The sequence below is a fragment of the Carassius auratus genome, chromosome 37 (genome assembly GCF_003368295.1).
Source record: "Carassius auratus strain Wakin chromosome 37, ASM336829v1, whole genome shotgun sequence".
Taxonomy (NCBI): domain Eukaryota; kingdom Metazoa; phylum Chordata; class Actinopteri; order Cypriniformes; family Cyprinidae; genus Carassius; species Carassius auratus.
Window position 1 is genome coordinate 562897 of NC_039279.1, and position 16774 is coordinate 579670.

The 16774-nt window shown below is 36.3% G+C and overlaps 1 protein-coding gene across 1 annotated transcript; it reads left to right on the forward strand.

Moving 5' to 3' along the window:
• The first annotated feature begins 1738 nt into the window (after nt 1–1738).
• Nucleotides 1739–16264, forward strand: LOC113055831 (rho GTPase-activating protein 44). The gene is given in 23 exon segments (XM_074559848.1): nt 1739–1842; nt 2449–2488; nt 2686–2805; nt 3615–3691; nt 3774–3885; nt 4260–4336; nt 4498–4615; nt 4704–4772; nt 4846–4927; nt 5970–6097; nt 6267–6378; nt 6482–6563; nt 6667–6747; nt 7090–7203; nt 7280–7371; nt 8320–8500; nt 8598–8615; nt 9328–9513; nt 11048–11482; nt 12833–12948; nt 13090–13350; nt 13353–13442; nt 15587–16264. Coding segments are annotated over 23 exon segments (2769 nt in total). The 5' UTR covers nt 1739–1783; the 3' UTR covers nt 15706–16264.
• Nucleotides 16265–16774: the final 510 nt, after the last annotated feature.

Sequence of the window (16774 nt, forward strand, 5' to 3'; positions counted from 1 at the left end):
TATTGAGTAATATTAATGAACTACATGTACTTACTATATGGTTAAGTTTAGGAGTCTTGATCTCTCATAAAGCAAACAGTTTCCGTAGATATCTAGCACCTCCGAGCCATATATGGAGAGAGGGGCGGGGTCTTCAGAGCTCATTAGCATTTAAAGAGACATGCACCGAAACATGTCGCTGTGGTCAGAGCTGTTTCTGACAAGGTGAAAAGGTGTTGTTTTACACAACTTTTGAGGAGTTTGAAGAAGTGTGTGACTGACATTTCATAAAGACCTTGAAGAATTATACTAACTTGTGGAAAATGAGCATCCAACATCTCCTTCAACTGTTTATTTACATTTGACAAAAAAGTTAAATAATCCATACTGTATATTACATTTCATATATGTTGTACTATTGAGTGATTCAGGGATTCAGATCTTATAGAGTTGTTTAAGGCTGCGAGGACTGATTCTGTATCTGTGTGTGTGTGTGTGTGTGTTTGTGATTAATCTGGTTTTTATTTTGTATTGTGTGTTTGAGGAACTCGTCTTTCCGGTCCGTGTTGTGAACACATCAGTTGTTTGTTTTGGATCAAACAGGTTAAAAGGATCCTGACACACTTTAACTACAGCACACACACACACACACACACACACGTGTGAGAACACACTCTGGATTGTCAGAGTAGCTGAGGTGAAGGAACAGATTAAAAATCCTTTAACACCCTTGGTGATTTGTCTCTTTACATTTTATTTAATCAGTTTTTAGATATTAAAGGGCAGATTTCTATTAGATTTTAAGTAATATTTATTAGAATTAATAGATTTAAATATAATATATATATAACACTGCTGTTCAAAAGTTTGCGACCAGTAGGTTTTTTTATGTTTTTTAAAGATGTCTCTTCTCACCAAGGCTGTATCTGATCAAAACTACAGAAACAATACAGTAAAAATTTTGAAATATTATCATAATTTAAAATACCTCTTTTCTATGTTAATATGTATTAAATGTTGTTTATAAAAAAATCTATTTTCAGCATCATTCCTCCAGTCTTCAGTGTCACATGATCTTTATTCTAATATACTGATTTTTAATTAATGTCGGAAACATTTGTACTGCTTAATATTTTTTGGGACCTCTGATACTTTTTCAGGATTTTAAAACTTTTTAACAGTTGAGCAATTTGTTACAAAATACTCATTGTTGCAATTAATAGATTTAAACAATATATATTTATCTGTTCATTCACTCTTTCATTCATTGTCAGTCAGTTCCAGGTTAACATCAGAGCGCCACCTGCAGGATCAGTAACACAAACACACACACATAAAGCCTTAAAGATCTTCTGTGGATCCTGACAAATAAAATACATCACATATTCAACAAAAATATTGTGCAGCACAACTGTGTTCAACACTGATAATAATCAGAGATGTTTCTCGAGCAGTAAATCATCATATTATTATGATTTCTGAAGATCATGTGACACTGAAGACTGGAGGAATGATGCTGAAAATACAGCGGAGCATCACAGAAATACATTACACTTTAACACAGATTCACACAGAAAACAGATGATTTACATTAGAATAATATTTCATAATTTTACTGTATTTTTGATCAATTAAAAGCAGCCCATGTGAGCAAGAGAGACTCTTTCAGAGGCGCTGGAGATCTTCTATCTGAGGCGTGTGTGTTGCTGTAGAGATCTGAGTGGAGATGTGTGTGTGATTGCTGTCGTTCCTGTCGGTCTGGTCTCATTCCTGACCCGTTCTCTCGTGCGTCTCTGTTCTCATCATGGCTCTGTGGAAGAGAAAGTTTCAGATCTCCACCAGACGTAAGAGGAAAGCGCTTGAGTAAGACTTCAGTGTGATTTTACTGATTGATTTCTGCTGTTATTAGATCAGGAGTCTCCTGCGGGCCGTGAGTGTTTGTGTGGCGGACACACACTTGTGTGGTGTGTATTATGTCTGTGGTGTGTGTGTGGCTGGTCAGGATGCTTCAGTGTAGCTCAGGCTATCTTATTTCATATTTCATCAAATATCTTATTTTTGCAGAAAGTAAAGTCTGTTTTTTGGACTGTAAATATGTTTTCTGTTGTGACATTACGTTCATGACTATTCCCCCACAATTTGAATTGTTTTTTCCTTTTTTTGGTATAATTCTCATGTTTTTCTCAGTGTGGTTTGTCATGTAAACTGCAGATCGCTCTGGATGAAAACTGTAAATATATTAACTTGACCTGAGCTGAACTGGATTGATTTCAGCTGTTGTTATGATTTCTGTCACGTGACACCGACATGACTAAATTCCCCTCTCTCTCTCTCTCCCTCTCTCTCTCTCTCTCTCTCTGTCTCTCTCTCTCTCTCTCTCTCTCTGTGTGTGTGTGTGTGTGTTAATATGCTTGTCTGGTTCCCAGCATGTTCAGTGTTTCTCTAATCAGTGATCACTGTGTCTTTCAGGGCAGAGAAGACTGAAGTGCTGAGTGAAGATCTGCTGCAGGTGAGACACGTGTGTGTGTGTGTGTTTGTGTGTGACTGTGTGTGTGTGTGTGTGTGTGAGAGAGAGAGAGTGAATGAGTGTGTGTGTGTGTGAGTTTGTGTGTGTCTCTGTGTGTGTGTGTGTGTGTGTGTGTGTGTTCATTATGGAGTGTGTGTGTGTGTGTGTTCATAACTGAGTGTGTGTGTGTGTGTGTGCAGGTGGAGAAGCGTCTGGAGCTGGTTAAGCAGGTGTCTCACAGCACTCATAAGAGGTTGACCGGGTGTCTGCAGGGTCAGCAGGGTGTGGATGTGGACAAGCGCTCCGTTCGCTCACCTTCAGTAAGTCACACAGACAACCAACGATTCCTGCACTGGTCTGAATCAGTCCAACGAATCATTCACTGAATCAACTCACTGAATCAACTCACTGAATCAACTCACTGAATCAACTCACTGAACTGCAAGTCATCATTATTTCCAGCAATTAAAATGATGGAAATTTTGTTACTGAGATTTCATGAATGTTGTTGTTGACTTTATTTTATTTAATTTACTTTAATTCATTTAATATATTTACTGGTTTTGTGGAACTGACCTTCATTGTGTTTGCATTTCTCATTTCTCAGTTTTGATCCTAATTATTAAAATTAATATTTAAGATTTAAAATTAGTTGCTGTATTACAATTAAAATATAAAGTATATATATATATATATATATATATATATATATAATTTTTTTTTCTTCTATAAATCCAACACAAGAATCTTTTAGTTTGGGGTTTACCTGCAGTCTGCAACAGTATTTGAAAAGCAAATAAAGACATGTTTGTTTTCATTTTTCATTTTTATGAATAGATTAAACTGTATAGTATTTTTTTATTTTTTTATTAATAATATTTATTTTTTCATTTAGCTCTTTCATTGCAGTGCCCATGACAGTAAAAAAAATAAAAACAGCAAACAAACAAAAGTATCAGATGTGTGATGGCTGCACTATCCCTATTTTTTAAATTGTTGCTTTTACAGTAATTATTTTCCATAACATTTCCATAAAAATGTGTATACTGTGATATATATTTTGATACACATTTTAGGACAGTGTGTGCATGTACTGATGTGTGTGTGTGTGTGTGTGTGTTTCCAGCAGAAGAAGCTTCCTCTGACGTCTCTGGCTCAGTGTCTGGTGGAAGGAGCAGCGGTTCTGGGTGACGACTCTCTGCTGGGGTGAGAGATTTAACAATGACAGAAAGCATGCTTCTAGGGTCTATATGTCATTCTCAGTGTGTGTGTGTGTGTGTGTGTGCAGGAAGATGCTGAAGATCTGTGGAGACACCGAGGACAAACTCGCTCAAGAGCTTCTGCTGTTTGAGATCCAGATCGAGCGAGACGTCACTGAGCCGCTCTTCACTCTCTCTGAGGTGTGTGTATGTGTGTGTAATAATAATAATATACTGTAATTCTGATCCGCAGTAATGTAGTGAAATAATGTAAATAATACAACAGAATATTTTTTATTTATTTGAAAATTATTTATTTACTTTATTTTTTATTAAAATAAACAATTTATTTAAATATGTAAATTATATTTTTATTAGTATAATCACAAATATTTTTGTATTTATTTAAAAAAATATTTTATTTAATTATTTTTTTTTTTTTCTCCGTTAACCCCAGTTTTGGAAACATTGTGCTTGAGTCAAAATATTGTGTTATATTTGCATAAATATTTTGTAAAAGCAGTAAAACTTAAATTTTTCTGTTTCAATGTGTATTTATGCATTGTTTCTCAAAGGTTGAGATTCCCAACATTCAGAAGCAAAGAAAACATTTAGCCAAACTCGTACTGGACATGGATTCTGCTCGCACACGGTGAGAAACTCCGGACATCTAAACACGGACATAAAATTATAATTGCTAATTAAACTTGAGATCACATTGACATCAGATGAGATGTTCAGAATGCTGATTGATATTACTGCTGGTTTAGTCGAGTTGCATTGTGGGAAACAGTATCTCCTCCAAACCTCTAGGTGGCACCAGTCGACCAAATCTTCAACGCTGACTAATAAGGACACGCCCACCGGGGCCAAAGTCGACGCCCTCAGGGAGGAGATGGAGGAGGCGGCCAATCGCATGGAGATCTGTAGAGTGGGTGGAGCTTATCAGACTCTCTTTCCCTGTGATATCATGCATACTGTAAAAAAGCAGCATCATGTTTAATGTCAATGTTTTTCAGGACCAGCTCTCGGCAGACATGTATAGTTTCGCGGCCAAAGAGATTGACTATGCAAACTACTTCCAGACGGTGAGTGTGGTGAGTGTGTTCAGACGGAGAGCTTGCCTTTTTATCGTTAACATCTCTCTGTCGCTCCGTTCAGCTGATCGAGGTCCAGGCCGAGTACCACAGGAAGTCTTTGGAGCTGCTCCAGAACGTTCTGCCACAGATTAAAGCGCAGCAGGGTGAGAATCATGAATGAAACAGAAGGAATGGAATAAACTTTTTTTGTGATAAATTTTGTAAAATTTAATGTGATAATATATTACTGTAAATTAATTAGTTATATATCATTTAATATTATAATGTTATAATAATAAAATGATTATTTAATATAATATGATTATAACATATCTTAATATTTTTTATAATTTTGTAATGTTAATATAAATAATTGTACTAGTTTATTAATTTAAAAATATATAAATATTATGAATAATACTTTAATAATTTAAATGTATATTTTTTAATAATATAAATGAATTATTCATTTAATTAAATAATATTATATAATATTTTATTTTTGTATGATATATTATTATTATATAACAATTATATAATTTAATATTATTACACAATATTTTATTTTAATTTTGAAATTATTATAGAATGTATAGAATTTTATTTTATTATTATAGAATATTTTTATCATTTGGTTAATAGTTAAATTATTATATAATATTATCAAAATTATATAATATTTTAATAGTCATATTATTATACATTAATTAATTATATTTCATTTAATGTTATTTAAAATATTATTGTTATAATAATAAAATGATTAGTTAATGTAAAATTATTATATCATATCTTAATAATATTGTAATGTTTATTAACATTATAAATAATATTTTAATAATTAGAATGTATAATTATAATAATATTAATTTATAATACACATTTAAAAAATGTAATAATAGTATATTTTATTTTAATATGATGTATTATTATTATTATTATATAGTAATTCTGTAATTTAATTCTGTAATATTAAATAATATTTTATTATAATTATTATAGAATTGTATATTATTATTATTATTATTATGTCATGTTTTTATCATTTGGTTAATTGTTAAAAAATTATATTATATTATATTTTAGTGTTAGTATTATCATATAATATTTGTAAAATTATATAATATTTTAATAGTCATAATCTGATCCCTAAAGGGGCTGTTTGGTGTGGTTTTGTCAGTAAAGTGTGTGTGGTTTGTGTTTCAGAGTCGTGGGTGGAGAAGCCGTGTTACGGGAAGCCGTTAGAGGAGCATCTGTCTCTGAGCGGGAGAGACATCGCCTTCCCCATCGAGGCGTGTGTGACCACGCTGCTGGACTGTGGTCTTCAGGAGGAGGTGACCAATCACTGTCCACAGACATCACTACCTCTATATGACCGCTGGGAATGCTTGTGGTTTGCAGTTTGTTCCTGGTGTGGATCTGAATCCACCTGTGCATGAGTGTAAATGCATGTGATTATATTAAACGCGAGCATATTTTTGTGTGTGTGTGTGTTTGTGTCAGGGTTTGTTTCGGGTCGCTCCGTCTGCCTCGAAGCTGAAGAAGCTGAAGGCGTCTCTGGACTGCGGCGTGATGGACTTTCAGGAATATTCTGCAGATCCTCACGCCATCGCAGGTGAGATTCCCCTCCGCTTGTTTTTAACCATCAGGTTGACGCTCCTGTTCATAGCTCAGCGAGTGTGTGTGTGTGTGTGTGTGTGTGTGTGTGGGCTGCGCAGGTGCTCTGAAATCATACCTGCGGGAGCTGCCCGAACCCCTACTGACCTTTGACCTGTATGAGGAGTGGATTCAGGCATCAAAGTGAGTGAAAGTGACATTAATATTAACAGAAGTTTCTGGTATGTACTGTAGTTATTCAGGAAGTGTGTGTGTGTGTGTGTGTATGTGTGTGTGTTGACTGCAGTATTGCGGATCAGGACATGCGTCTGCAGGCGTTGTTATCGACCAGTGAGAAACTTCCTACAGCAAACAGCAACAACTTCAAGTGAGTCCAAATATATTTATACTCTATATAAGGAAACATTGTATGATTCATTAAGATATAATTTATATATAGAATATTAATATATACTTTAATGGAATCATATGATTCAAAATGTAAACAAAATAAATGTATATTATACATTTGCATATATTATTATAGTATGTATATATATAATGTTAAATAATAATTGAATTAAAAATAAATGTAAACAACATTGTGTAATATATAATTGTTAAGTTGTAATGATAATACTTATATGTAATTATTTATTTATTAACATTGTAATTGATTGGTAGATAGACTTCACACTCTCATGTGTCACTGATCTTGTTTGATTTCCAGGTATTTGATCAAATTTCTTTCCAAGCTGAACGAGTATCAGGATTACAATAAAATGACGCCAGGAAACATTGCGATCGTTCTGGGGCCAAACCTGCTGTGGGCGAATACAGAGGGGTGAGCGACACACACACACACACACACACACTCTCACACACACACACACACACACTCATGACTCACTGTGTCTCAGGAACATGACGGAGATGATGACGACCGTCTCGCTGCAGATCGTGGCCATCATTGAGCCGCTCATCCAGCACGCTGACTGGTTCTTCCCCGGAGGTCAGCAACTTGACCCTTCACTACAATTACAAACATAAAAAAACAAAAATATTTTGTTACTCGAAACAAAATAATCTGAAATAGAAACTTTTATTTCAGCTAGTTGCCAATACAATTACTGAAATGACTAAAATAAATAAATTAATAAATAGAAATTAATAAATAGCTATTTAGACATTTAAAAAAAAACTATCAAAATGAGAAACAACAAAAACATTTTTTTACTGAAATTAATTACAACTGAAAATAGTAAAATAAAAATGAATAAATAGCTATTTAGAGATTAAAATAAGAGAAACAACAAAACTACTCAAATTAAACAAAAAATCAAAGTGAAAACATAAAATAATAAATTAATATATTACATAAAATTAATAAATAGCTTTTTAGACATTAAGAAAACAGTAAAAATTAGAAGCAACACAATTACTAAAATTAAACAGAAATTACACACATTAATCTAGTCACAGTAATTTGCATAATGTAGAAAAATTTGTTTATATATATACATCATATAATTGTATTTAAAAAAATTATTAAAATTATTAAAATTATTTTATATGTAACGTTGTTAGTATAAATTATTAATAAGATTTAATTATATATTTAATATACTTGCTTATAATTATTAATTTATAAATGTATGTAAGTGTGTATTTTGGTTTTACTTTACATTTAACATTTTGGAAGTATGAACTGATTGGTATTTGTTGTTGAAGATTTTTATTTTATTTTATACATTGACATAATGAAATGTTTAATGCACTTCATGATTTTATAATAACAACAAATGCAATATTTTTTCTTTATATGGTACAAGATTAAAAGCAGTCGGATTACATTTCCTACAATGTGTCTTGTTGTTTGGAATCAGTAACGGATTACAGTTTCTCTGACAGCTACTGCTTTTGCGATACGGTGACAATACTATCTATTTTCTGTGCGCAGAAATTGAGTTTAACGTCACAGGAAACTACGGCAGCCCCGTTCACACCAATCACAACGCCAACTACAGCTCCATGCCGTCGCCAGACCTGGACCAATCAGATCGCAGACAGCAGGACCAGAGCCGACGCCCACTCAGCGTCGCCACCGACAACATGATGCTGGAGTTCTACAAGAAAGACGGGTGCGTTGTGTGTGCTTCACGTGTCCGTGTGCATGCGCTCCTCTCCTCACTTTGGGTTTGAATCACTGATGCTTCTGCTTTTCTTCCACTAATGCAGCATTAGGAAAATTCAGAGGTACGGTGAAGCTTTATCTCGTCCTGTTCTGTCCTGATTTACTGCAAACCTGCTGATTCTCAACGCTGGTGTTGCATTTCTCAAATTGCTAATTAATTCATTTTAGAGGTGTTTTAGTATATCACTCAGAGTAGGCTATTTAAGATTAAACGTTTTTAATGAAAGAAGTCTTATTCTCATTAAGGCTGCTTTTATTTGATCAAAACTACTGTGAAAAATGATGAAATATTTTTACTATTTAATACAGCCATTTGCAATGTGTTTATCTATTAAACTGTAATTTATTTCAGTGATGCACTGCTTTATTTTCAGCATCATTCCTCCAGTCTTCAGTGTCACATGATCTTCAGAAATCATGAAAATATGATGATTTTCTGCTCAAGAAACATTTCTGATTATTATCAATTTTGAAAACACTTAATCATTTTGTGGAAACTGTAATGCATTTCATTTTTCAAGATTCACAGATGAATAGAAAGTTTAAAGAACAACATTTATTGAAAACAGAAAGCTTCTGTAACATTATTTATGTCTTTACTGTCACTTTTGAGCAATTGAATGCATCCTTGCTTGAAACAAATATTGGCGAGCAACCCAGGAACGAAAAGTTACAAACGTTTTTTTTTCTTACCGGCCCAAATGCAGCAGATGGGGTGTTTGTTGTTGATAAAATGTGTGGGATGTGATTGGCTGTGCCTCTGCCCCATTGCAGTATGGGAGTGCGAGTGATGGACACCTCCTGGGTTGCTCGCCGAGGCTCCTCCTCCTCGTCTCGTAAGAGTTCCTCGACTCCGCCCAGCCTTCAGCCACCCTCTGATTCGCTGAACCCCGAGCAGCCGACCGACGTCTCCGCCTCCCCCTCACAGACCCCGCCCCCAATCACCGGCGATAGGACCAGGTAAACAGAGGCGACCAATAGGAATCAACGCACATGTCACATGACTGCTGCTCGTTTCAGTTCAGCCAGCTGAGATCATCACGAATATTAATGTCAGATTATACAGTATTTAAATATCATCAAATACAATTTGTGATTGAAAGCAGATATTAAAGCGAATAAATATTACATTTCGATAATATTAATGAATTAGTTGGCTGAACTGGAACTGGACTTATTCTTCTTCTTCCTCTCTTTAATTCAAATTGTAATCATGTTTTCTAAAGCATTTTTCACTGATTATCTTTCTCTCTGCTGTGGTACATGATGACAGATTTTGCATTTCTGCATGAACTATTCCTTTATTTATTTTCTCTCTGTTCTGTTGACTGTGTGAATCCACTTTATTTTGCAATATTTTAATATCCTTGATATCTCATCATCACACGCTCCTCCACGCTTTATGTTCAGAGTCACTCTTCAAAACATATCAATATATCTGTGGAAAATTATACAGTAGATCAGTTAACTTAAAGCTAAAATGTATTATTTATTTTAATTATGAATATTATATAGTAGTATTAATATGAATCATAAATCATCTTAAATTTAATTATAATTAATTAATATATACTAATAAATATTAATACAAATAATTATATTAATATTGATTCATAATAAATATTATTTATTACATAAATATTAATAATGATTTAATAATTGATGATTAAATCCTGAGAATTTAATAATTGATCATTATAATTAGTATTATTAGTGCTGGATAACGATTAATTGCATTGAAAAAGAAAATTAGGTTTATGTGTGTGTACTGTATATTTATTGTGTATATATAAATACACATATATGTATATATGTATATATTTAAAAATATATAATTAATCCATAATATATATAAATAAAAAATAATCATTTATTGATATTTATTAATATTAAATAATTATATAATTGATGTGTAATATGTAATATTTAATTTATAGTTATTGATTATTATATTAATTATTAATTAATTTAATTATAATGAATAAATATGATTAAATTGTAATTGAATTAGTTACTATTTTATTAGAACTTATGAATTATTTTACATAATAATAATTGACAATTATTTATTAATTGACTGACTGTTAAATAATAATTGAATCATTGAATATAATGAATTAATATTTATAAATATTAAAATAATAAATGATTGAATAAGTATTAATAAACATTAAAAAATTACTCATTGTGATATTCATTAATATAAATTAAACTAAATCAGTAAATTTAAAATTTAAAGAGAAAGTTTAAAAATATTAAACTTCTTTTTTCAAAATGTACATTTTGAGAATTTGTTAAATGATTTTTAAATAAATATTCATTCACTAATATTATAAACATTTATTATTTACTTTAATTAGTTGAAGAACGTCAGCACAGAAGATAAAATTGCACTAATGTTGGGCTGATAATGACACGAATGCTGTTGATGGAGCTGGATGCACAGTTCTCAGAGGACCCCTGTTTTATCTCCCAATCTTGCGAATCTTTTCAGCTCTGACGAGGCGTCATCCAATCTCTTGGACTCCTGTCTCGTCTGCCCCTCCCCTGAGGAGGAGCGTCCACCCCCTCCGTACCCGTTCCCTATCTCCTCCTCTTCCTCCTTTTCCTCCCCCTCCTCCTCGTTCTCTGTCTCTCACCTTCGAGTGCGTCCCGAATGCGTCCCTCCCTCGGCGTTTACCCGCTGGTCCGTGTACAGCCCTCCGCCTCCGCCCCTCCTGTCCTCCACCTCTCTAGACATCAACTCCAACCCCAAACCCAGCGTCCTGCACCTGTCCAAGCAGGGCTCTCTGCCCACCGAGCCGTCCCCCCCGCACGCACCCGTTTACATCAAACCCCCCCTCGCTCCCTGCCTCTCCACCCTCAGCCCTCATTCTGCTGCGCCGCTGTGGGCCGCCTGCAGCCGAGAGAGGGGACTCAGAGTGCCTAGGTAACTACCACTAACCCCACTAACTAGTCCAGCAGAGCCAGCTGGACCACTAAAGACAGATTATAAAGTGGAGAGTTCCGCTCCTTGATCCTGATTGGCTGAGCCACGTTCGAAGCTGATGTAAATTATGCTACAAAGTAACATACAACTTTGTTTACGTTTGTGTGTTGCTCGGCAACCACTTTGTTGCAACCACAACTGATTCTGAAGAGCTACATTGTTTTGTGGAAGAATAATATCATTACACTTTATTTGCTCTGTTTTATTTTGTTTAACCGTACTGCGTATATGAAGGAACTGTTTAATAAACCCCCGTGAAGCTGTGGTTTACAGTGAATTTGTAACCGCTAAGGGTGCATTTGTGTCGTGCCTAACAACAACGCCCCTTAGATGTTATAAATTCACCATAATCCATGGTTTCTTGGGGTGTATTGCTTTATTTGGCAATATACTGATTGTAAATATTATGGATCAACATCATAAAAACACTTAGCGCCCCCTATTGCTCAGCGACTGCACAACATTTTAATACGGAGCATAAAAGTTATATTCAGTGTGGATTAAAAAGCAAATAGATTTATTTCAGGACTTCAGACTTTCCCCTGCTTTATGCATTAAAATTTTTTCTCTTTCTTTATGAACAGCTTTTTGGGATCTATATACCGTATTTTTCAGACTATAAGTCGCACCTAAGTATAAGTCGCATCAGTCCAAAAATACGTCATGACAAGGAAAAAAAACATATAAGTTGCACTGGACTATAAGTCACAATTATTTATAACCAAGAGAAAGCATTACTATCTCCAGCCGCGAGAGGGCGCTCTATGCTCTCAGTATAGACTACAGGAGCACAGAGCAGCATAGAGCGCCCTCTGGCGGCTGGAGATGGTAATGATTTCTCTTGGTTCTTGTCAAATTAATTTTGATAAATAAGTCACACTTGACTATAAGTCGCAGGACCAGCCAAACTATGAAAAAAAGTGCGACTTATAGTCCGGAAAATACGGTACACATTAATTCATTTATATATATATATATATATATATATATATATATATATATATATATTTTTTTTTAGATCAAATATTTTTTATTAATATTTTATATATAATTTAATTTAACCCATAAAATATGACCCATAAAATATAACTTCTATTTTTTTAATAACCTCATACACTTAATTTAATTAATTTATTCATTATTGTATTTTATTACATTTTTTTCTCACCTGAGGACATCAATGAGTGGAGGTTCTTTGAGCTTTATTTTATTCTTCTCAGTGTTCTTATAATCAGAACAGAGACTGTGTGTTTGTGCAGTTATGGGATGTTTGTGCACTTCTGTCATCAGCACTCAGAAGAATAAGGAGCCTTCGCCTGTGATTGGTCAAAGAGGCATCTCACCAACGGCTCCCTCTGCTGGACAGAACCAGCTTTCAGACCAGAGTCCTCTCACGCTGCGCAAAGGTGCGTTCATCATGTGCTGTATAATACAATCATCCTGCAATCAAACCAGAAATCATTGCAATTCAAGTGATTTTTATACATGTATTTATACAAGTCATTCACGTTCTGATCAATGTACAAACACTGTCCCCTTTCCTTCAGTTTCCAAGAAGCTGGTCCCCATCCCTCCCAAGGGTCCGTATTCTCCGTCCGGGTGCGTGTCGGATCTGTCTCCGGGTCCGTCTCCGGTCAGTCTGTCCCCGACGCCCCCCAGCACCCCGTCCTCCTACAGCTTCAGTTACCCTCAGGGCTCCGTCCTCACGTCGCCCGGACACACCCACAGCCAGACGCTCTCGTCCCCGCCGCCGCTCGCCAGCACGCTGCCCAGGTCACGGCCCATGCCCAAACCCCCCCGCCAGAGACCCCCCTGCCCCCGCCGCAGCCCCCCCCGCAGCCGCTGGAGCACACGCCGGGCCTGATGGACACGCTGTCCCCCGGAGAGAGCATGTCTACAGGTACAGCACACTGACTTCTGCGCTTCATCAGGCTCTGTTCTCAAAGACGGAGAGATTTCTTCCTCTGCTCCCTTCTTAGACAGCGCACGCATTAACATGACACCTCAAACGAAACAAATCTGAAAAGAAGCAGTGATACAGTTCACAACAAATGTGTGTGTGTGTGTCTGAGAGTGTGTGTGTGTGTGTCTGAGAGTGTGTGTGTGTGTGTCTGAGAGTGTGAGTGTGTGTGTCTGAGAGTGTGTGTGTGTGTGTCTGAGAGTGTGTGTGTGCGCGTGTGTGTGTGTGTGTGTGTGAGTGAATGTGTGTCTGAGAGTGTGAGTGTGTGTTTGAGTCTGAGAGTGTGAGTGTGTGTGTGTGTCTGAGAGAGTGTGTGTGTGTGTGTGTGTGTGTGTGTGTGTGAGTGTGTGTGTGTGCGTGTGTGTGTGTGTGTGTGTGCGTGTCTGCGTATGTGTGTGTGTGTGTGTGTGTGTGTGTGTGTGTGAGTGTGTGTGTGTGAGTGTGTGTCTCTGTGTGTGTGAGTGTGTGTGTCTCTGTGTGTGTGTGTGTGAGTGTGTGCGTGTGTGTGTGTGTGTGTGTCTCTGTGTGTGTGTGTGAGTGTGTGTAAGTGTGTGTGTGTGTGTCTCTGTGTGTGTGTGTGAGTGTGTGTCTCTGTGTGTGTGAGTGTGTGTGTCTCTGTGTGTGTGTGTGTGAGTGTGTGCGTGTGTGTGTGTGTGTGTGTCTCTGTGTGTGTGTGTGAGTGTGTGTAAGTGTGTGTGTGTGTGTCTCTGTGTGTGTGTGTGTGTGTCTCTGTGTGTGTGAGTGTGTGTCTCTGTGTGTGTGAGTGTGTGTCTCTGTGTGTGTGTGTGTGTGTGCGTATGTGTGAGTGTGTCTGTGTGTGTGCGTGAGTGTGTGTCTCTGTGTGAGTGTGTGTGTCTCTGTATGTGTGAGTGTGTGTCTCTGTGTGTGTGTCTGTGTGTGTGTGTGTGTGTGTTATATCCCGTGTGACTCTGCGCTGGTTCTTCTCTTCTCTCCTGTGCTTGTTGTGGTGCCTGCAGCGGTCTGATCTCTGATCTCTGATCTGGGGGGCTGTGGTTCAGATGGTAAGCAGTAGTGTGTGTCTGTATGTAAACTCACCCGTCGTCAGTCAGCGTCCCGGGTCTCACTAACACCGTCTCTGCTGTGTGCATGGCTCTGTCTTGCCCCGCATGGCTCTCACTCGTCTGCTCCGTCCTTCACTCCTGATTCACTCAGACTCACCCCGTGACCGTCTCAGTGCTCCTCTGTCTGTGACCTGACGTCCTCACGACCAAACATTCAGCTACAGCAGTTTCCTTCTTCAGTGGAACAAAACAGGAGCTGATTTCTCACAGAGCCTCGCTGTCATGCTGTCAACTCACATCACACACATTATCTGTTGTGTTTACCAGTATATTTCAGATGGACGGTTGAATGCATCTGCTAAAACTTACACAACGGTTCAAAAGTTTGGGGGATAGCAAAGATTTATTTGAAATAAATTAATGTTTTGTTCATCAAGGATGCAATGAATTGATGAAAAGGGACATTTATAATATTACAGAAGATATCTATTTCCAATAAACGCTGTTCTTTTGAACTTTCTGTTCATCTGTGAATCCTGAAAAATAAAATGCATCACAGTTTCCACGAAATTATTAAGTGTTTTCAACACTGATAATAATCAGAAATGTTTCTTGAGCAGTAAATCATCATATTTTCATGATTTCTGAAGATCATGTGACACTGAAGACTGGAGGAATGATGCTGAAAATACAGCGGAGCATCACAGAAATAAATTACACTTTAACACAGATTCACACAGAAAACAGATGTTTTACATTAGAATAATATTTCAGAATTTTTACAGTCGTTTTGATCAAATAAATGCATCTTTGGTGAGCAGAATAGACCGAAAAACAAAAAAAAATCTTACCAACCCCAAAACATTTGGCCGCTAGCATATGAAGCATATTGAAGAGAAATCACACTAATTATTCATGTGAACTGTCTTGTATGGTGTCGAACACTTGTTTATATTACTGTATGACAGCTCAGAGCTCATTGACTCTCTTTAATAAGTCAGATGAACAATGTTCACTCTTTCCTCTCGTCTTCTCACGCCGTGTGTTGTGTGTTCTCCTCAGACTCGTGCTGTGATTTGGACGTTCCCATAACAAGCGTTGAACTGGACGGGAGATACAGGAACTCTGTGGATCTGCTGGATTCGGACGAGGAGGAGGAGTCGGAGAGCACCGCCCTTTGACCCCTGGGGTTACCCACAATCCTTTGCTCCCCCCTTCACCGCACAAGTGACGCTGTATTGTCCGTGTGATCCTCTGCACTGAGCCGCAGACGGGATCTGAAGCGTGGATCACGTCACTGTGCCGTTCTGGTCACGTCTTCTTTGTGTTTTTTATGTTTTTACGGTTTTCCCATGTGGTTGGTTTTCTATTTGCCTTATCTGAGTTCTTGCACTTTTGCCTTGAAGTTTGTGTTATGTGTGTTCAGGGGGAAGAAATCACCCTGAAACCTTGTGTGTAAACCCAGACCAACTGTACAAACTGATATTATATACATCATATATATTATATGATATTGATATACATATCTGAAATGAGGATGGATGAGTGTGTGTGTGTGTGTGTGTGTGTGTCTGTGTCAGATTTTAAGTTGATTGGGCCGTTCACACATGTATTTACCATTCAAAATTTTGGGGTTGGTAAAATATTTTAAACGTTTTTCGGTCTCTTCTGCTCACCCAAGATGGATTAATTTGATCAAAAATACAGTAAAAATAGTGAAATATTATTCTAATGTAAATCATCTGTTTTCTGTGTGAATCTGTGTTAAAGTGTAATGTATTTCTGTGATGCTCCGCTGTATTTTCAGCATCATTCCTCCAGTCTTCAGTGTCACATGATCTGATGCATTTTATTTTTCAGGATTCACAGATGAACAGAAAGTTCAAAAGAACAACATTTATCTTTTGTAACATTAGAAATGTCTTTACTGTCAATTTTAACCAATTAAATAAAAATCTTACTGACCCCAAACTTTTGAACTATTGTGTAAATAAATAAAAAAATGACGGCAGAACTTTATCTTGAAAGAAATGTTAGTTTTTAAAGTGCTGTGTGTGAACGGACCCTCAGTGTGAATGAATGAATGAATGCTGGATAAAATAAAGCGCGTTTGTACTAAAAGATAATACATAAAGTATCAAATCACAGAAAATATCAGATATATAACAGATATAAATTATTTATATTAACAGTAACATTAATATGACTATATGTTAGTGAGAAGAAAATATTTCTCAATGTGTTTATCAT